This window comes from Rhinatrema bivittatum, chromosome 10 (assembly GCF_901001135.1).
Source record: "Rhinatrema bivittatum chromosome 10, aRhiBiv1.1, whole genome shotgun sequence".
NCBI lineage: Eukaryota > Metazoa > Chordata > Amphibia > Gymnophiona > Rhinatrematidae > Rhinatrema > Rhinatrema bivittatum.
The window spans coordinates 86,588,778-86,609,846 of NC_042624.1; the positions used below are offsets into that span (position 1 = coordinate 86,588,778).

The following is a 21,069-nucleotide window of genomic DNA, read 5'->3' on the forward strand; positions in this document are numbered from 1 at the left end:
TTTAAATATACTTGATTTCTCGCCAAATCAGTCAGCCACCTTGGCAAGGTACAATATATAAAACATTAAATTAGAATTAAATAACATAAAACAAATAAAATAAAATACCTATGTATAATTATAAAGTCCAGACTGCACTACAACATATAGCCAATGTTAATACTCATCCTAGCTAGTTGAAATATAGTCCAGAGTATTTAGCTTAAAACCTGTGCTTTGAATTGTTTATGGAATTTTAACTGGGTCTATTCTTCTACAATCTCAATAGGAAATTTACTCCACATCAATAGACTAGAATAGCTGAAAGCTGCCTTTTGTGTTATGTCAATTTAACATCCAAAGATGGAATTTCCAAAAGATATTGTAGAGATGATCGCACTGTTCATACTGAAGTGTATTTGATAGCAAGGTAGCCTAGGGCACAGGACTTAATCTGTAGACAGAAAGGAAGTGGATCTGTGACTGGGTGGGGTGTGTGTGTGTTTGTGAGGTGAGCAGGGTTAGGGCTCATGACCTGTCCAAAGGGACAGAGCCAGGACCAGGTGTGAATTCTCTCTCTCTCTCTCTCTCTCTCACACACACACACACCCCCAAACACACTCTTCACACTCTTAACATGCTCGATGAGCACTGGTGGGCGAAAGACAGCCGGGAGGTTAAGCACTGGTGGGAGCTGGGGATGGAGAATCACCGGGATAAGGTGGGTGGAAAGAAAGAGGCCCTCTCTCTCTCTCTTCCTCCTCCTCTTTGCCCTAGTGATTCTGAGCTTCCATTCCCAGCCCCCCATAAATTCCCCACTGGTCCTTGTCCTCTCCCCATTGGTCTTAAAGCCCCGAGTCTCACCCCTCATTCCTGGCAGTCCTCAAATCCCTCCTCTCCCTGAAAATTACCCTCTCCAACACCTCCCCTTCTCAGGGAGGGAATCAGATAACTCTCCTCTGCCATGGGGGGGTGGGAGTGATTGGGGTGCACTCTCTGCTGTCTTTGGTCTCCTTGCACAGGGGTGCGAGGCCTGGAATTCAAAAGTGTGGCCTCCTTGGAGGGGGGAGGGAAGGAAAGGAGCAATGCCACATGCTCTCCTCACTCACATTTTTTCCCTACTACAGTACACCCACTCCTATCCCCTCCACTCCTCTCATTCATTCATGCTCTCTGCCCTCTCTGATCACTTCACTCACAGACTGGCCCTCACTCCAAACCCGCTCCATCTCATAGCTTCTCTGATCACGTCACTCACACCCCACAGCACCTTTGATCCCCTAACTCACTCTTTCCCCTCTCCCCCTCTCCCCCACACAACCCACAGCTCTCCAATCCCATCACTCAATCTTTTTTGCCTCCCACATCTCATCACTCACTTGCCCCTCCCTCCATCTGTTTATCTTACTAACTCTCTCTTGCTCCAGTACATCTCCTCACTTACTCTTCTTCCCCTCCCTCTAATTCTTTCACTCATTCACCCCCAACTCCCACTCATCACATCCCCTCATTCACTCTCCTCTTGGCCCTTTCCCCTTCACTGCTGTGGTCATAAACAGCAGAGGCAGCGGGGGCCTGGGATGATGGCGCAATAAGCAGGAAAGCCAACCCACCCGGTAACAGCAGAAACAGTGGGGCTGGCGGGCACTCACCCCGTGTCTTTCTTTGAACTTGGCTGTTCTCCCTCACTGCCTCAAGTGTGCTTGGAAATTGCACAAAAACCAAATGGCTGCCCTCATCTCAGGGAGAGCTAGCAGCTCTGTTCTTCTCTGTTTCCTCCAAGGGCTGCGGGGGCCATAATAACCAATCCGTGCAACTACTGGCTCTATTCTCTTTCCTCAGGGGAGCCAGAATTGACTCACACTGTCGGCTCTCCTCCGTTTTTGGGTCACAGAAAAAAGGTGGCAGAATGCTGTTCTGGGTTGTTCTTCTAGAAATTAAGCCCATGGAGATGGGGACACACAAAAAAAAAAAGGGTTGAATTAGCATGAATTTGAAACTCGTTGAAGCATTGACAATTAGCATTACTGCTGACAGGTTTCGCACTTGTGCAAATTCAACGCCTTTCCTCTCTGTTCTTTGCTCTGCAGCGTTTACTTCATTATCAGCCCCTTCCCGTTCCCTTTTTTTGGGGACATCCTGGAAGGGGAAGGATTAGGGATCAGAGTGGCTGCTCTCTCTGCTCCAGGCTCACCCTTCTCCTCTTCCCTGCAGTCTGCCTGGTGGGGTGGGGGCCTGGGGAAGGATACCCCTGCTGCTCTGCCTTTTAAGCCCAAAAAGAAGTGCCAGGACTGTGTCCCAGGCTGTTCCTCGCCCCCCCCCCCCCCCCCACACCACACACACACACACACACACACACACACAAATCAAGCCCTGCTGGAGAACACCACTGAATGCAATACTCTTAAACTGAATTCTGGATGCCACAGGCCGCCCATGTAATTCATGGAGAATCGGGCTAAAGTGAACAAACTTGCCCGCTCCCACCAACTGTGTGTGCGACTGTGCTTTGGAGCAGCTGCAAAAAGCTTCATCTTGGTCCCTGAGAAACCTGCATATAATGAATTACAATAACCCAATCTATTAGTGTTACGGGCCTACACAGTGGTTGCCAAATACTTTTGAAGACAGAAAAACGGCGAGGTTACCTAATCAACCGGAAGCTGATAAGAGGCTCAAACCACTGCAGAAATCCGGGGCTTTAATGGCAGATCCTTAGCTGTTTTTACCCCCAGGGCTTGTAACAACCTCTTTCGGAGGAATCTTCGCGCCAGCTATTTCTGGCTCCGCTCACAGAGGCCTGGTTCTCTTAGGAGTGGGAAACCTGGCTTCTGATGGGAACCCATGCCTGCGCCTGCGGCAGTGACAGCATCATCGGTCCATAACGGGAGCTGCGTTCCTGCAGCGCTCTCACTACAGGTCCTGTATAAGGAGCTGTCCGCCTGCAGTGACATCAGAAACTCTCATGCTCCTGCTAGAGTCATTGACATTACATCCGTTCAACTGTACTTAGTTTTAAAACAGACGCTGTTTTCCGAAACTCACCTTCTAACGGGTAATAACAACTAACTCCTTGTGCTAATATTTTTTTCACCCGAAATAATTACAGTTATTTCAGCTAACACCCAGAGACTCTCAAAACATGATTTGCCTCGCCCTTCTCCTGAATCTGCTTTATCTCCAGCAGATTTTTTTTGTAACTCTTGGCTAAGTGGAGTATCAGCTCTGAGTGAGAGGGTGTTTACCAGACATTTGACTCGGTACGCGTTTCTGTGGACACTTTCAAGATACTTTTACATCTTTATTCTGATTTGTCGCAATCGCTTTCAGGTGGGGGTTACATTTCTGCACTTGTTTACTGTTCTTCTAAGAACCATCAACACTAAATTGCCACTTGCGCTGAGCAGCCCCGTGTGTTTGCAAGCCCCCGGTTGCCCTATAATGGGTCTATATTTAGGGCATGGTCAATCTATTCTCACATTACATTGGAATGAGTTTAGTTTATTTACTTAACTGCCTTTCTAATTTGAAAATCAAGGCGATGTGCAATAATAACTATCAAATCCAAGGCATTAAAGGCATTACAATAAATACAGCCAGTATAAAAGAACTATATTCCTTGTGCAGTTTTTAGTATAGTTTGTGACAAGACGGTATAGGACTGGCCTCAGCTGGAGACAAGATTTGGGTCATGATGGACCATTGGAAAGGCTCCAGCATAGCACTTCTGATGATCCTGGTATTCCATAGGCTAGTATACATTTTTATACTGCACCTTTACTATATTTACCTAAGAGATGGAAGGTTACACAAAACTGTCAACAACAAGAGTTTGGCAGACCTGCCAGATTTCTGGCAAAAAAAAAAAAGTACAACCTGGAGTTTGCCTAATCTGATAAAAAGCTGATAACTCAGCAAAATGAACGGTGCCAAAATAATCATGCGCTAGAGGTCCCTCTGTTATATAAGACACAGGTGGATCTGGGGACTGTATTCACCATCACCATGAGGGGAATCATCCTAGCGCTTCTGCTCACCCTAGCTGGTAAGGTTATGCCTTCTCTTCTCTGATCGACCCTACCAGGGTTTAGGAAGGAAAACTAGGGCGATAAGATGAAAGTCACATTTCTGACATGTTGCCTTGGTTTTTTTTTTTGTTTCCCTCCATGCAGGGAGTGAGCACAGCTCCGGTAGGTCAATTTTTCTTCTACTCCAGTGCAATCTCCTGCTGCGTAGAATTTGCATGCACTTTAAGTGAAGCGATTAACATAAAAGCACCTGGTTTTTTTTGTTTCTTCTAGAGCCTCATTTTAGTCCGAGCAAGACTTACGTCTACAAGTATGGCGGCTCCAACATTATCAAGCTTCTGGAAGAAGACTGTGTGAGAGGCGGCTTAAAACTGGAATTCAGTCTGGAGATCAGTAAAATGGAGTCGAACTTTTATCTCCTGAAGGTAAACGGAAATATTTTGGAAGGACAATAATAACCCAAAAAAAAAAAACAAGTTAGCAACCGAACACAGGGCCTCATTTACCAAGCATTTTTCCCAAAGACAGAAGGGGAGAAAAAGCTTAGTAAGTGAGGCCCATGAGTTGCTGTAGTGAACGTGTATAACATCACAGCCAGTATAGTATGAAAATTTGGTCAGAAACAAAACCAAAAAAATTCTTCGTTCTTATCAGACTGCCTATTTTTCAAAGGCACCTCTGCCAGGCGCAGCCAGCTCCGGTCCTCAAGAGCCACAAACAGACCTGGTTCTCAGCATATCCACAATGAGATAGATTTGCTTACAGAGAAGGAAGTGCATGCAGATCCATCTCATGCCTGGTCATTGTGGATATCCTCAAAACCAGACCTCTTTGTGGTTTGAGGACCGGAGTTGGCCACCTCTGCCAAATGCGCTGATTCAGAAATTTAAAACATTTCTGCAGCAGTGTATAGTGGCGGACAGCGACTTCATTATTTTGACTCAGACAAAGTAACAACTGCTCAGATGATGGCAGAAAAAAACCTTTCCCCCCCCCCCCCCCCCCTATTCCAAGATCGTACCTAGTGATTATCTAAACCGTAATTCATCTGTTCTGGCAAACAGTGCAAGAAGAAAAACATTGGATCAGACACATAGTTCAGCCCAGTAACGGCAGGCCTTGTCTAATCTCCCCAGTGCAGACTCAGAGCAGCTTCAGGAAGCAGCAGCCATATGCATGGTCTCTGTTGCTTCCTCTTGTCTGAGAAACACGATGCCATATGGCACATGAACAGGGCAGCCAACCTGTGTACATTGTTGCATATTCTTTACAATTTCGTAAAGCCAAGTGTTTTCTCGGGAAGGCTGGTGCCCTTAATGCATGTTCTGAATACACAGATCACACACCACATGCATTCAGGCTGATGCAGTAGTCTGGGCACTAAGAAAATGTGCACTAGTTTTCAGCGCACATTTTTAATGCCCAGATTATTATTTTTTTTAACTTTTCAGATGCAGTAAGCTAATGCAGCAGGAGTTAAAAAAAAAAAACCACACCTAAATTTTAAAATGTGCATTCAGCTAAGCTGAGCAGCCCGAAATACTGCTTTTCTGTACATCCTCCAACTTAATATCATGGCAATAGTAAGTTGGAGAAATGAAAAGTTTAAGAGATTAAAAAAAAAATTTTTTTAAAGTGCCGGCAGACAGGTTAGGGAAACGGACGCTCAGTTAATGAGCGTCTGTTTTGCAAACTCGCCGATAAATTCAGCATCCATTTTTTCAACCCACTGACAGCCAGCCTCTCCTGGTACCAATCGACCTTAGCACCTCCTTGGCAGCGCGACCCCTAATTTGCATGGCGCCCCTAGAAGAGGTGCCTTGGCGCGCGTTAGGAAAGTGGGTGCTGAACACTGAGCACCTGCTTTTGGTGCACTTTTATTGCATCGGCCCCTTTATCCGGCTAAGTAGTGGTGAACCATGCCAGATAGCTGCATAAGTGCTGACATATCCGGCTATTTGGCGGCTGCTTCCCGCTGCCAGATAGACAGATAAATCAGTATTTATCCGGCTAAGCAGCAGCAGTGGCTACCGCCACTTACCGCATAAGTCAGCAATTATCCAGTCAAGTGGTGGCATCTGCCGGCATTTACCTGGACAGTTCCTGACTATTTTTTAACTTTTTAAAAATATTTTAACCATTTTTTCCTTTAGCGCTGTAAACGTAATTCCTTCCCTGACCCAGGAATAAAGATTCCAGCACTAAAGAAGGTCTCCCTGCATCAGGAATACTGCTTTACTGCCCTCATTTGCACAGGATTTCCATGCAAAGGTGCTAAGCAGTACTCCTGTTTAGGAACGTGCATTTTCTGCATACAAAACATTTTGCTGCTTTGGCAGTAAGTTTTGCGCCCAGTAAATGCGCATTCAAATGCACGCAGAAAGGTGCGTTTGACTGAATGCACTTTTTTTGCATGGGCCTGATTGTGGGTGTACAAAAGGCACGGGATTTCTTCTTTACTTTTCTTTCCTTACCCACTCTAACCAAAATAGCCCCCTTCTGCCTAAAATACTGAACTTATGTAACCATGCATCATATTTAGAACCAAGCATATTCATGTAGCCCCCATATTATTTAAACTGAAAAGGTCTGCATCTGCCTTGAGCACAAATGGAAAAAGAAGAAGGTTATATTCAGGTTCTCAATTTTTTTATTGAATTATATACTTTCAAAAAATGGGCAACACTGTACAGCAAAAAAAAAAAAAATGTCCTTATACATATTTCTCTTCTCTTTTTTAAAACTCTCATTGATCTAAAGTCACATTAGCATTTAATGTCATGAATCCCTCTATCAAAACAAATGTATTTTTCAGATCAAGCATCCAGAAATTGCACAACACAATGGGGACTGTGCTAAGGACTCGTTCACTTCCTTACCCAAAGTGACCCAGGCTATTGCTGAGCACATCACTAAACCCATCAAGTTTGAGTACAGCAGCGGGCGTGTTGGAAACGTCTATGCTCCCCATGGCTTTCCCGAATATATTCTCAACTACGTAAGAGGAGTTCTGAGCCTCCTGCACCTGCATGTCAACCTCAAGTCATCGAAAAATGCGTACTACGTGCAAGAGGTTGGTCGTCGCAATTTACAAGCTTAATATTTCCATAATAAAAACTGGAAATCATAACCCAGTGCAAGATATCTAGCTATCTTTTCTTTTTTTTTTTCTGACTGGCTCTTTTGTCAATTGATTAAAACCTTCGGTGACCGTCTTTGAGGGCTAATTGTTCTTTATTGATCTCTGCAGGCTGGAATATGCGGTGTCTGTCAAGCAAGGTATGAGATCCAGGACGACAGAAGGGCGGATGAAATAAGGATCACTAAAGCCATAGACCACAATAAGTGCGAGGCGAAAGTAGAGGAGAACATTGGAATGGCATACACGAATACCTGCACATCATGTCAGCAGGTAGGATTTCACTTTTGATTGCATGATACCTGAAGCATGACATGACATTATCTGTGACCACTGCTGTCTATTGCCTGTCGTCTGCAGAGGGCAAAGAACTTAAGAGGAACCACTCTATGCAATTACAAGCTGAAAGCCAAAAAAGAGGAGATCCTCATTACTCAGGCTGCTAGCAAGCAAGTGTACCAGTACAGCCCCTTCCATGAACAACAGGAAGCGACGGTTATGGAAGCAAGGTAAGGTAGGACATGGGTAAATAAGGAGGAAATGCACACAGTGCTGGAACTTTTATTGAATCGGGCCCCAGATTCTTTTATTGTCTGGCACCTCACTACAAATTCCAGGAGCGTTTGCATTATCCCAGCGCTCCCTTTGCCTCTGTAAAAGTCACTTGCTGCTCAGACCTTCCTCAGTCTCCTTTCCACAGCATGACAGGCTCACAGTACAACAGCAAAACTCATTTTAGTTTCAGAAAATCTACTTGGAAATCATGGGGTGCTTGTCTAGGCCCTCTTCATATGGAAACACGCCGAGGAACTGAGCACAGGCAGGGCTGTCAGAAGGGGGTGACTGACTGAGGAGGCGCCAGTGGCCCTTTGCAGGCTGCCAGAAGCAGGAGCAGCTGCTGCACTGTGGCTATGTCATCGGAGGGGAGACCTGATCCCCCGTGGCTGTCTTCATCCCCCCCCCCCCCCCCCCCCCCCCCCCCCCCCCCAGACTGCCACTTGGCCCAGCGATGAGCCCTGGATGCAGGGGTAACGGACTGCATGTGGCTAAGTCATTTAGTGATTTACTAAGGCTCTTCTCCAATTTTTAGTCAATGGGCAATCAGCTTAGGGAGACATTTTTCAAAGAGCCGTCGAGCGAGGAGGTTAACCAGTTATTTTATTTAGTTTAATTTAAAATTATTTCTATGCTGCGCGCTCCCATAGTCGCGGTGGTTAATTTTAAGCGGTTAAGTTAGATTGACAAATTTAGCCAGTTAGCACGCAGCATCACGCTAACCCTGACCTGGACCCTTTTTTGTCCAGCTGAATAGCAAATTTGTGTGGCCAAATTCTAACTGGTAATTTCTAATTATATTTTATATATTAAAAGCTGGTTTTAACCTCATAATCTTTTGAATTCTGAGCCCGTAGTGAATCAGGCCCTTACTTCTTTGCCCTGTGTTTCTTATTCAAATAAGAGATCTGTGTAAATATCTGTAAAATGAAAACTAACTGGAGATATGAGAAATGAATACTAATTAGATAGAATACCAGCCTTTTTTGAACAGATAATCACCTACATTCTTTCCTTCCAACGGCCTGAACATCTAGTAATGCTATCGAAATGATAAGCAGTAGTTCATCCAGTCCTCTGTTGGTGTTTCCTAATCATACTCTGTTATTGCTTTTATTTTGGCGCCTCCTGTCTCCTTTTACTTCCACCAAAATTCAGATTTGTTTCTTTTATTTCAGGAAACAGTGAGCGCTATTAGCACATACAATGCACTGTTTCCAAATACGCACACGCTATTTCCCAAAACAGATAAAAATGAAGAAAAATAGAAGAGCCCACAGCGAAACCAAATTTGACCAGAAGAAACCCCTCTTCCCATGAAATGAAACCAAACAAAAGATTTTGGTGTAGGTTATGCACAAGACCAACCCAAGTCAGCCAATGGGACTAGTCTAGTTGTGTGATCTACCAAACCACCTAATGCATCCAGTACATGGACCGAATATTTCATGTGTAAATCAGGCCTTTCGTGTGCACTGCACCGAAAGACTGGCAGCCATGCAGAAGCACAGTACAGAAAATGAGCTATAGAAAAGGAAAGACAATCAACCTCAGTGGAAAAACAGAAAATATGTCATCTTGCCATTGCACTGTTAATTGATGCTTGTTAATGTTATGTTACTCTATCTTTCCACTCTGCGCCTTGTTATCCCACTCCCAATTCACTCTCCCTGTTAACATGTAATTTCAAGCCTTCCTTGTTCAATTGTAAACCGGTATGATGTCCCCACTAATACCGGTATATACAAGTTTCTAAATAAATAAAATAAAATTGCTCGAATTGGGGTAGTGTAAAAAAATACAAGAGATGTTATGGAGTGCAAGTGTTAAATGAGTGCTGGAAGTCACCGGGTAAAATAAATCACAGCAGTAAGGAGTGTTGAGGGAATGTGTACATCAAGACCCTTGCAGTCTGCACCGCACCTTCAGATTTAGCAACTGGCTAAACGTGTAGGGTGGAAAAATTTGCTTTCTTTTCCACTCCCAAGCCATATAAATTCAGAGCAGACTATGGAACTGGAAATAAAACTGTTATTTCTTCACTTGCTAATATGTAAACCTCTCTTATTGTTCTTCTAGACAAATCATGAATTTGGTCTCAGTCAAAAGCAATGACGAGAGGGAACCTCAGGCTTCCTTCGAGAATCGTGGAAGTATCCGCTACCACTTCTCTTCAGAAGACCTCCGAATGCCAATTCACCTTCTGAGCGAAAAAAACTTCGGGGCACAGGTAGTGAGGGCAGACTTTATTTTATTTTCTGCCTCTTATTATATCCAGTCACTATCAATAGTCTTCCATATTGTGATCTTTAGCAAAAAAAACAAAAAAAAATTATTAAGACAATGAATCAGCAAATGTTCCTAGAAAGCTGCAACATATTTTATTGTGAAAATATTCAGGAATAATTCCTATATCAGGGGTAGGCAACTCCAGTTCTGGTGTGCCATAAACAGGTCTGGTTTTTAGGACAACCACAGTGAAAATGCATGCGATATACTGTATTTGCAGGCAGTGCCTCTATTGTATGCAGATCCATCTCATGCATATTCATTGCGGATATTCTGAAAAACTGACCTGTTTGTGACACTTGAGGACCAGAGTTGCCTACCCCTGTCCTATATCCACAAATTTTCTTGCCCAATAAAACCATGAAAACTGGTCAAGATTTTTTTTTCTGCAGCTTTTCACCAAACTTTGTAACACCCCCCTATCTCTTCCCTCCCCCCAAAAAACCCCGCCAACTCTTTTTTTCTTTCTGTTTCAAAGTAAAACACCTGAGAGTTTTGCTTGTGTGTCCATGTGTGCAAATTCTGCCATTAAAGTAACACGGCGACAGTTTTCAGAATATGCAGATTTACTGACCGATGGCAAACTTACTTTCTGTACATCCTTAAATGTTCATTCGTTGAGCGATTTGCTTCTGGGGACAGGTGAAAGAATCGCTGGAACGCTTGGTGCAGAACAACCGGCGCAAGGTAACTCGGGAAGCTCCCGCCAAGCTCCTGGAAGTTGTTGAGTATCTGCGCAGAGGGGGCTATGATCTCATTCTGCAAATCTGGAGGCAATTTAAAGACAGACCTCAGTACAGGTACGGTGCCCGGCCGCAAGAACCAGACCGACTTTGTCCCTTCTTCTGGGGATTTAGGGAATTATATTCTCTGATTACAGGCACTGGCTGGTGAACATCATCCCGGCAGTAGGGACCTCTGATTCCATGAAATTTATCAAGGAAAAGGTCTTCCAGGAGTTCAGCACTTCGGAAGCTTTCCAGGCCATCACTTGGAGCATGCTGCTAACCGAGGCCAATCGTCACACAATTCAAACATGCGCTGTAAGTCTGCAGGACTCGTTCATTTTTTTTTTTTGCTTTCCACACATCAGCCCATGCTCCCTACCCCCCCCCCCCCTCCTCCGTCACCCCCTCCCGCCCCATAGCCCCGGGTAACTTTCGTCTTTTGAATCGCTCAGCCATGTGAGGATAATCTAGCATATTGCATAAAAGCCACATTTCAGCGCAACCAACCAGAGTGCCTGCTTTTCTAGCTGCCCTCTGATCTTCCACTGGATCCTCTTCCTGCAGAGTACAGGCTCTTTGATAGGAGCAGGAGCTCAGGCCCGTTGAAGGACAGAGCTGCATAACTGTGCACATGGCCGAACGTTCCTTGACTTTATGCCCCTGCGATGCTGAAAATGCTTCTTTAAGTAATAGGTTGCCCTTTTTCAGAAAACATCTGATCAAAGGTACAGGGACATCTGGAAAACAGATGTTAACGAAAACAGTGAAGTATTTTTGGCCAGAAATATCAGGACTGACGCTCTCCTTGCCCAGTCCAAGTGCACATGCAATTCCATTTAAATTCTAAGAAAAAAGTACTCCATGAAGTTAGCAAGTAGCACATTTAAAAGAAATCGTAGAAAGGTTTTTTTTTACTCAATGCACAATTAAGCTCTGGAATTCATTGCCCAAGACAGCATATCTGGGTTTAAAAAAAGATTTGAACAAGTTTCTGTAGGAGAAGTCCATAAACTGCTATTAATCAAACTGACTTAGGGAATAGCCACTGCTTATTACTGACATAGGATCTGTTTAATGTTTGGGTACATGCCAGGTACTTGTATCCTGGATTGGTCACTGTTAGAAACGGGATTGTGGGCTTCATGGACCCTCGGTCTGAGCCAATATGGCAACATTTTTGTTTTATGTAAAGCCTTCTTATATCAGATCTTTTAAACATTGGAAAGTAATTTGTAAGGCTATTAGTTTATCTTCCAAATAAGACTTTATATTGTTTTATTTAACCTTTATTTGTATTGAAAATTGAGTCAGAATAAGGGGTTTATATCGACTGCATTCATTTTTTTCCTCATATTTTCTTTAAAAGTCATTTTTCCTCATCTCTTATCTTTATTTTGACTGCAATAATTATCTTTAGGTGAGTAATTATTGCAGTCAAAAATGTTGAACTACAACACAGAGCTCCCTAAATAATGTCTACGACAGAATGAGTGCCATAGAGATAGTTCAGAGAAAGACTCTGAAACTCTTTGGTCACTGTTAACATTGTTGCTTTTATCTTTATATCATCCTTCCTGTCTTTAACAGCAATTTCTTCCCCCATTATCCTTAATTAGTGCCTTGTGAAGTATCCATAGGGACCTTCATTTTTGTTTTTTTTATTGCTTATTTTTTCCCCAGAATTTAGCAGGGTTTATTATGACAAGAACAAAAACAGGAGAAAATCAGTTGAAAAAAATGACTCATTATTTTTGTGGGTTAATATTGATGTTTATTTTGAGGGAGAGAAGCCAGGATAATAAAACACCATTATCAGATTCTCCCACCCAGCCAGCAGCATCCATATCTCTACACCCACCCCCCCTGCCTCATGTGCCCCTCTCTCTCTCCTTCCACCCCACCGAGAATCTCCCTCCCTCCCCCACTACCCCCCCCCCTACCCCCACCCCACACACACACACATATACTGCAACAGCATTCATCCAAGCTGCAGGCTTCATTCTGCCTCGGCAGCAGCTCACTGAGGCTCCCGCGCTCTGCAGAACTGCACTTCTGCTTCAGGGCAGGGAGCCCGCTGGGAAGTGCTTCTGGTGGACAGGGCCTGCAACAGCAGATACTTTCACTGCTTGGGAGGGTGAGGAAGCAGCACTGGAGAGTGAGCGCTGTCACTGGTGGGGCGCGGCACTTGAAACACAGCACTCGATTTGGCAGTAGCTGGAGGCCTTGAAACGCTGCATCTGCAGCTCTCGAGCAGCTTTTTGATAATCCCAAAATTAGGGTGACTATCGGTTTAAGCCGATCGCCAGCTTTGGAAAAATCCAGGAATTTTACAGGTTTAAACTGAAAATGAAGGACCGTAAGTATCCTGAGCTGTCACTTTAGTAGCAGTGATTGGCTTCACTTAGGTGCCACACAGCTGGTGAAAAGGCATAGTGCCCTAACTGTCATTCATTCATTCTCCATGGCTAAGAACTCTACTGAAGCAGTTTCTACAATCCCCATGTTAACCCATTTTCTTCATATTCCGATAGGATTTAATCACGGATTCAAGGCTTCGAAAGACTCCCCTACTTTACAGGGTTGCCACTGTATCCTATGGGGCAATGGTCAAGAAATTCTGCGATAAAACTTCATCTTGTACGGAACCTCTTGCTGTGAGTGATTTATTTTTTTTTGTCTTAGACCTTTGCGATGTGTGCTGCCTGCAATATTGATAGAACTGGCAAGCCTCAGTCTCCCCAGTCAACGAGATATCATGAGCTAAAAAGCAGAGAGCGGGCTACTAGCTAACCATTAGGGAGAGTCTTTTAGCTTAGTGGTAAATTTATTGACTGTAGATGTTATGTCCACTGGCTCGACTCATGACTCCTCCAGTTGCGCAGGTGGCCAGAGCCAAGCCAGAAACATTGTGCTGAACAGACAAAGGAGAGGGGTACAGCCACAGACACTAAAGCATGCTATATAAGTTTCAATATAAGTTTCTCCTGCTCAGAGTTAAAAGCAAGAATGAGCAAGCCATTCCGAATCTAGTTCAGCATCTTCCCTATCTTCTTTTAACGATCAACAATACACAGTGCAGCTCATCCCTCAGGATCCAATGTCTAAACAGTAACCTTTAACTTTTATATCTCTAATAAGTTCAGGTGCCCGTGATAGTATAGTTCACGCAAAGGTAATGTCGCATATTTCAGCTTCTGTTCCAAATGCCTGCTGGGCCAGAACTTGCATTATGTATAGACGAACCTAGTTCTACTCTCCCAAAAAAATTGCAATATATCATTTAAGGAAGGTTTACAAGCCTGAATTTAAGTAAGACACCCAGGAGTGCTGGCCTTTTATCCCATTTGACATCTTAGTAAATTAATGCAATAATCTTGTCGTGTTCGAATAAAAAAATTAATTAATTAAAAAAACAAACCAAAGTAAAAATTACAGAGTTTTATTCATGGTTTTTCTGCAATTGAAAGGTTCTTATTCATGGCTTCTGTGGGCTCTTGCACATTCGATCTGGTTGAAATAACGATCCTGCACTCTCCTGTTGTAGCCCCTTCATAACCTGGCAGCTGAGGCCGCTAGCAGTGGTAACGAGGACGATGCATCACTGGCTATGAAGGCCATCGGGAACGCAGGACAGCCAGAGAGCATCAAGCGCATCCAGAAGTTCCTGCCGGGATATTCGGAGAGCGCCGCCTCACGGCCCGTCAGGATTCAGACCGATGCTGTCATGGCCCTGAGGAAGATTGGCAAAATGGAACCCAAAAAAGTAAGAAGCCGGCGCCAGCCCGATATTAGTTGGAAGTGGGCTATGGACCCCTCTTCCCCCATTTAACGAATGTCACCAGAAGGGCCTAAGAACACTTCTTAGTGCTGTTATTTCTCCAAGCTGCAGATGCAACGATAGATCCTGTGAGGTCTTAAAGACCCCACCCCACCCCCACCCAAGACTCTTTCACGTCTATTGCACATTGCTGGGGAAACGCAGCAGCAGCATGCATAGCATTTGGTGAATGACATGGACCATCGGGCCCACCTAGGCTGCCCGGAGATGTCTGCTTGTTACCTTGCAATCACCTAACCATAAAACCTATTTGTAGGTAACGGAATTGGTTAAGCAAACAAAATATCTAAGATCTATCTTCCCAGTTTTCATTTATGCTTCATTCATGAGGAGACGCGCGAGCTTAAAAGCTTTTGCAAACTTTTGCTTATTCTGTCCGAGCATTATGAATTTGCGTCAGCAGGGGGGGCTGATGTGCTGCTCCTCTTTAGGACCTCTGCGCAGGCGTCCAATGAATAAATGTCACTTGGAAAAAAAACGCAGAATGGACTCTGGAAAGCAGAGCTGCAAAAATCAAGGAGCGTGGTCATAGCAAATGGTGCCTATCTTTTAGTGTCCCACGAGTGAGAAAATAGAAGAAATTAAACAAATTTGCTCAAACAAATAAGACAAAAGGAAGACACAACAGCAACTTGTGCTTTACAGGCTAACCATGCCAATTACACCACCTTTATAGTAAAGAGCAATTATTTGCGAGGTAAAGCGTTTGGAACACATAGCATCGTCCCTTGAATTCACATGGCCATCTTCATTTAGGCAGTCTCAATGTCTTCGTAACATTGTTCCTTTTTATCCAGTGACGCTCGCCCGGCCCTTGGTCATTGATCATCAGTTCCTAAAATGGAAAGAAGGCCACACGTGTGTGTGTGTGTAGGTTTTGTTACTCTCTGGTATTAAAACTGATTTTTCTGCCCCTCACAGGTGCAGGATGTCCTCATTACAATCTACGCGGATCGCAATATTCCTACGGAAGTCCGGATGATGGCCTGCGTGGCTCTGTTTGAAACCAAACCCAGCCTTTCGCTCATAATAACCATAGCTAACATTGTGCTGGAGGAAATCAACTCCAACCTACAGCTTGCCAGCTTCACGTTCTCCCACATGAAGTGTTTGTCTAAGAGCCAGAGCCCAGATCTTTTTGATGTGTAAGTTTGGAAGGAAAACTCCTCCAGTCATTTATGAGTTTCTTCTACACCAGGGTATTTTGAATTCCACCCCCCTTGCCATCTTTTCCTCCCCCCTCCCCTCATCCCAGGAACCCCACTAGTCCCAAGGACTGGAGGGGCAGGCTCACCCCACAGTAGAGTGCATTGCCTCCATAATGCGCCCTATCCTAGCAGGTTGCCCCAAAACAAGTCTCGAGTCTGCTGGATCAAAGCGCCAGTCCATACCTGAAGTCTTTATTGCTGATATGAGAGATAGAAATATGCTGTGACAGATTTAGATTTTTTGCCGCCCTTAGCCGTTGTTGGTGCTGTCTTGCCCTCCCCCTCCCCCATCCCCCATCCCATGTGGCCACTGGGAAATCCAGACCTGGAAATAGAAAGGCAGTAAAACAGAGAAGCAGAAGTGTTCTTGCTGATTAATAACCAGCTCTTGGGATGCTCTTCAGCTAATCTCATTGACTGGGTCTGTTTTTTTCATTGTATTTTTTGTTATAAGTGAAAATACTACCTACCAAACTGAATGTGGTTATTCTGCTGGCATAACACAATTGCACTGTAGTTAGGCGCTGTCTGTCTGATTCAGGGCTGCTGCTTGCAACGTTGCCATTAAGATACTGGACCGAAAACTTGACAGAATGAGTTTCCGCTTCAGCACGGCTGTTTGTGCAAGCCCTTTCTCATGTAAGTTAAAGCCAAGAATTTACCTTTTCATTCTGATAACCGGGCTTATGATGAAGGTTTTGTTTTTTTTCTTTTCCTGAATATAAAGTTTGCTGTCCTTTGAAAAATGACCACAATTAAATGTATTTCCTTTAGGAATTTAATGCTCATTCCAGAAGGAATATTTTTCAAGGACGTCTCAAGGTTTTGTGCCTACTGATTTCTTAAGGATTTTGTAAGGGTGACTTTAAAGCAACTTCTGAACATTTTAGTTCCTTCATTAGATACAGTCCTGTCATCCTTTGGTTGTTGCTGAAAGGGTTTTCTTTTTTTTTTTTTTTTTTTTTTCTTGTTTTAATAATAAGGGCAAACTACTGTAAGTGATTTATGATACGTTCCCTTTCCCAATGATAAAAAAAATATATATATAGTTAAAACAGAAATTTCCAAATTCTTGTAGAAAGATAATGCAGGACTGGTACTTGTTTTTCCTAAGATGTCCCACTGAATAATTATGGAATGGGAAAATCAGGGGACGCTTTAACAATGCCCACATGCCTTTAATAAAGAAAAAAAAAATCCTCTCTGGGTCTGCTCATCAGTCAGTCACACTGTATTCAAAGTTTATAAGTATCAGTGTGATGTGATACTGCTCAGGACAGGACGACAGTGCCCAGAGTTACTTTGATTCACCATAGAGGGAGCAGCTATGTGGCAGGTGCTGTAACAAACTTTAAACAGCAATATCACTTGAAGAAAAACGTATGTGTATATAATAGATGTACTTCACCAAAACTTCTAATACAGCCAAATATAGGTAAAAATGTACAAACTGAGCAGGACAAGACTTCAGCACACCGTGGAGCAAAGCTCTCAATAGACACCCACATGAAAGGGGGAGAATGTAATGATCTGCTTTTCCCTCTACCTCCCAAATGAATTCTTATAAGGCTGCTTTCTATTTACCTGTCTGTTTAACTATTTAACTTTAACTTCAATACATTTTGAGTATTGTTGTTTTCCCAGTAACTGGGATCTGGAATCTTAGATGTCCAAATTCAGAAACTTGTCCAGGTAACTTTTTGAGTGATTCAGCCAAAACTCAAAACTGGGAAATTCTGCATCCCCCTCCCCCAGACCATATTTATCTGGATAAAAAGAAGTGGTGATGGGGAGTTCTGGGGGAATGGCTAAATTAGCCAAACAAGTTTCTTTGGAACAATAGTTGTCCTAACATTACCTGCGTATATTCAAGAGAACACTTACCTGGATATGTCCCGCTGAATTTCTAGGTAACATTACCTGGATAACCTTTCTACTCACCGGGTCGCTGAACGGCGACCTTTAAGGGCAGAAGCTGCAAAACGAACACAGTGCAGCTTACAAAAGAACTGTTTCATGTTCCTTCTCTTTGACTGAATTCATTCCTTTGTGGGATTTACTATTTGCTGGCATGCCGTTGCCTCTGCTGGGCGACAATTTGAAGGTATGCAAAGAAATCATACCTTGGAGCAAATCTCCATGGAACAGAGCCAAGCATCCTATTTTAACTGGCCCAGATAGCTTTTCTTTTGCTGTAGAGCAAAAAAACCCAAAACTACCTTGTTCAGAATATCTCTGCAAATTTGGCTATTTATGCAGCACTGGAAAAGTTCAGAGTAGCAGCCGAAGCATGTTTTTCTACACTGCTGTATCATGCACCAAAAGATTGACATGAAACATCTATGGATACCAGGATGCAAACAAGCCTTCAGTATCTGTTTTGTCATTCTTACTACAGACAAAATGATGGCTGGTGGTGTTTTCAATGGCTTCCTCCTCAACAGTCGAAAAACCATGATCCCAGTGCTTTTGCTTGGTAAATTCGGGGGGATCTTCAGTGGTGCATCATTTGATATTGCAGAGGTAAATACAAAGCCCAAACGTTAGGGTGCATGCGTATGCCCTCAGTAGCATTTCTGCAATCCATTAATATAAGAGCTCGTCAATAAGTTGCTGGACACATTCTGCTCTGAGTAATTCTCGTGTATTCTTTACAGTTTGTTCTTCGAATGGAAGAGCTGGAGGAAATTATGATGAGAGACAAGGGGCGATCTGCTGACTCTTCCATGAGAGAAAATATTATGCGGACTGTAAATAAAGTACGTTCTGTCTCCTTTATAGTCACTGCCAGTGGCGTAGCTAGGGTCTCCGGCACCCGGGAGCCAATACATTTGTGTTGCGTCCCCCATACTCCTCCCCTTCCCACAACCGTCCTCCTTGTAGAAATGCTTCAGGTCACAGAAACAGCACACATTTCAAAAAGCGCCCTCTTCTCGCCTTCTACCTGCGTGCAGCTGTAAAATAAAAATACAAAAAAGGCCTCCGGGCGCCCCCTACAGCCTAACACCTGGTAGCTTTGACCCCCAACCCCCACCTGCTATGCCACTGGACATTGTTTATTTTGTAATAAGTGACAAAAACCTCCCACAACCCATGACATAAAAACTGAGCTATTATCTATGCAAAAGGTCTGGCGAATGAAGTCTGTGGGTCAACGGGATCTCACTGTCCAACCTCGAAGTAAACGTAAATATTCAGCAGCTGCTAAGGTGCTGTGCAGTGATCACAGGGTGTAAAATTTTATTTTGTGATCATTTTCCACAGCTGATGGGTCTGAAGACATCGTCTCCAGCTAAGTCTCTGGTGGGGGCAAGCATCAACATCTTGGGGAATGAGGTCTTCTATGGTAACCTCAACAGCAAAGACATTCAGAACGCGGTTAAGGTAAAGAGCAGCCCTACTCTACTCTTCTGCAAAGTCTGCTTGGCAGTGCTCGTCTTTCATTCAGCTGGCTAATTGTCTGTCCATTGGTAGGCTATCAGGGAACCAGCAGAGAGACACACTCTGGTGAAGACCGCAGTGAACAAACTTCTCAACGGTGTTGAAGGAAGTTGGGTGCAACCTGCAGTGACAACAGAAACCCGGAAAATTCTTCCTTCCTGTACTGGTTTCACAGTAGATTACAGTGTGTATTCTGCTACTGTGGCAAATGTTGCTGTTGACGGTAAGCTTTCAGAACAATCTACCCCTTTACTTTTTATTCACTCCATTTGTATTACGGTATCTTGAAATCTTTACAGAGCATGATACATTTTCTTGGATCATCACAAAACTTTTCCAAGATAATTTGCTGTACATGAGTTTTCCAGACTGCATAGATCCCTTTTCCAGGAGCTACGTGGCCTCAGAAGCTTGTGTACAACATCCCCTTTGTATTTTAATTATTTCAGCATTTATACAGTACCCTAAACCCAGGTAGTTTATTAAATTATATACAAGTACAATGGGTCCATTCCTCTGGCAGCTAAGCTAACCATCCAATGAGTACATTTTCAGAGGGATCGCCTGTGGAAAATTAGTATATATGCACGCAAGTATCCTGTATTCATGTACACCCTATTTTATAAACATCAAAAGTACACGCGCATTTTTAGTTTTATGAAAATAAGAGGGGGTGTAGGGGTATTCCAGGGTAAGGTCAAGAGGTATGCATGGAATTTGTTATAAGAGATTTATGCAAATGCATGCATGCAAGTGAAATTGGCTGGTCTGTTGTCTGATATTTTTGGCTGGGAGTTTGGGTGAACTGGAAGGAATTCAAAGTGAAGTGCAATAGGAGAACTGGAGATGGACAGGGTGAATTGGTGGAAGTATTGGCAGACTGGTGTTTTCAAGTACGTGTGCTTGTTTTAAAATATACTTGCTCCTCATACAAATCAGGGTTTTATGTGTACATGTTAGATTTTTTTCCACACGTAAAATATAAAATTGTGTGTTTAGAAAATAGGTTGAGAAAATAAGTGTGTCCTCACATTGGACATCTTCGTGTGTACTGAGGCATGTGCGTGTACTTTCAGAGCAGAAGTGTGCAGTATTTTGTAAAAGTGCAGCTCTCGTCGCACAGTTTGTAAAATACTAGCAGAAATCTCCATGCATCCACTTATGTGCATAAATGCTCTTCTGTGAATTGTTTTGAAAATTATCCTCTGAGTTCATTTTGAAAGGAGTAACGCATAAAATTAGCATATATGTGTGTAAGTGGACTGTATTCACGTTAATGCTGTTTTATAAACATCCAAAATATGCGTGTCTTTTTGGTTTCGTACTCACATTTTATCTGCACAAAAAAAAGGGATGGTCTAAGGCATTCTGGAGCGTGGTCAAGAGGTCTGTGTGGAGTTTGCTATTTTATAAGGGATTTACGAGAATACATTAGGCAAACTATTCGTGCAATTTTACACCTGCTAATTACCTAGTGCAAATGATATAAAATAGGTAGAAAAAAAGTACTCGCTTTCAATGTGCTGTGAATATTTGCACATACTGAAACAAACAACGCATATTTTATAATCTGCATGGACCAGATATGCACAGGTTACAAAATATTACTGTAAATCTGCACGTGCATATATGGGGGCCTCCCTGAGAGTACCCGAGGCAATGGGAGATAAAGTGACTCAATGGTCAGGAGGAATGTCAGTGGGAGAAGCAGACTGTGAGCCCAGGCCACCCGCCCTCTCCCGTGCTCATCATGCACTCGACAAAGAATCAAAATGTGTGCATGAGAAGAGAATACAAAGTAATATGGAAGGCTGAAATGTAGTTATTATAAAACAGTGCAATGCTTTGTAAATCCTGTGTTTCT

General features: G+C 43.4%; 1 protein-coding gene across 1 annotated transcript in view; it reads left to right on the forward strand.

Moving 5' to 3' along the window:
* The first annotated feature begins 3,993 nt into the window (after positions 1-3,993).
* Positions 3,994-21,069, forward strand: part of LOC115100252 (vitellogenin-A2-like) — a 43,370-nt gene continuing 26,294 nt past the window's right edge. The window contains exons 1-17 of the mRNA XM_029618619.1: positions 3,994-4,024; positions 4,152-4,169; positions 4,281-4,432; positions 6,823-7,080; positions 7,258-7,419; positions 7,507-7,655; positions 9,781-9,931; positions 10,633-10,790; positions 10,871-11,033; positions 13,250-13,372; positions 14,263-14,481; positions 15,478-15,701; positions 16,306-16,403; positions 18,163-18,287; positions 18,422-18,523; positions 19,029-19,148; positions 19,239-19,428. Of these exons, the coding sequence (XP_029474479.1) occupies positions 4,406-4,432; positions 6,823-7,080; positions 7,258-7,419; positions 7,507-7,655; positions 9,781-9,931; positions 10,633-10,790; positions 10,871-11,033; positions 13,250-13,372; positions 14,263-14,481; positions 15,478-15,701; positions 16,306-16,403; positions 18,163-18,287; positions 18,422-18,523; positions 19,029-19,148; positions 19,239-19,428 (2,269 nt within the window). The 5' untranslated portion in view covers positions 3,994-4,024; positions 4,152-4,169; positions 4,281-4,405. The remainder of the gene's footprint in view (positions 4,025-4,151; positions 4,170-4,280; positions 4,433-6,822; positions 7,081-7,257; positions 7,420-7,506; positions 7,656-9,780; positions 9,932-10,632; positions 10,791-10,870; positions 11,034-13,249; positions 13,373-14,262; positions 14,482-15,477; positions 15,702-16,305; positions 16,404-18,162; positions 18,288-18,421; positions 18,524-19,028; positions 19,149-19,238; positions 19,429-21,069) is intronic.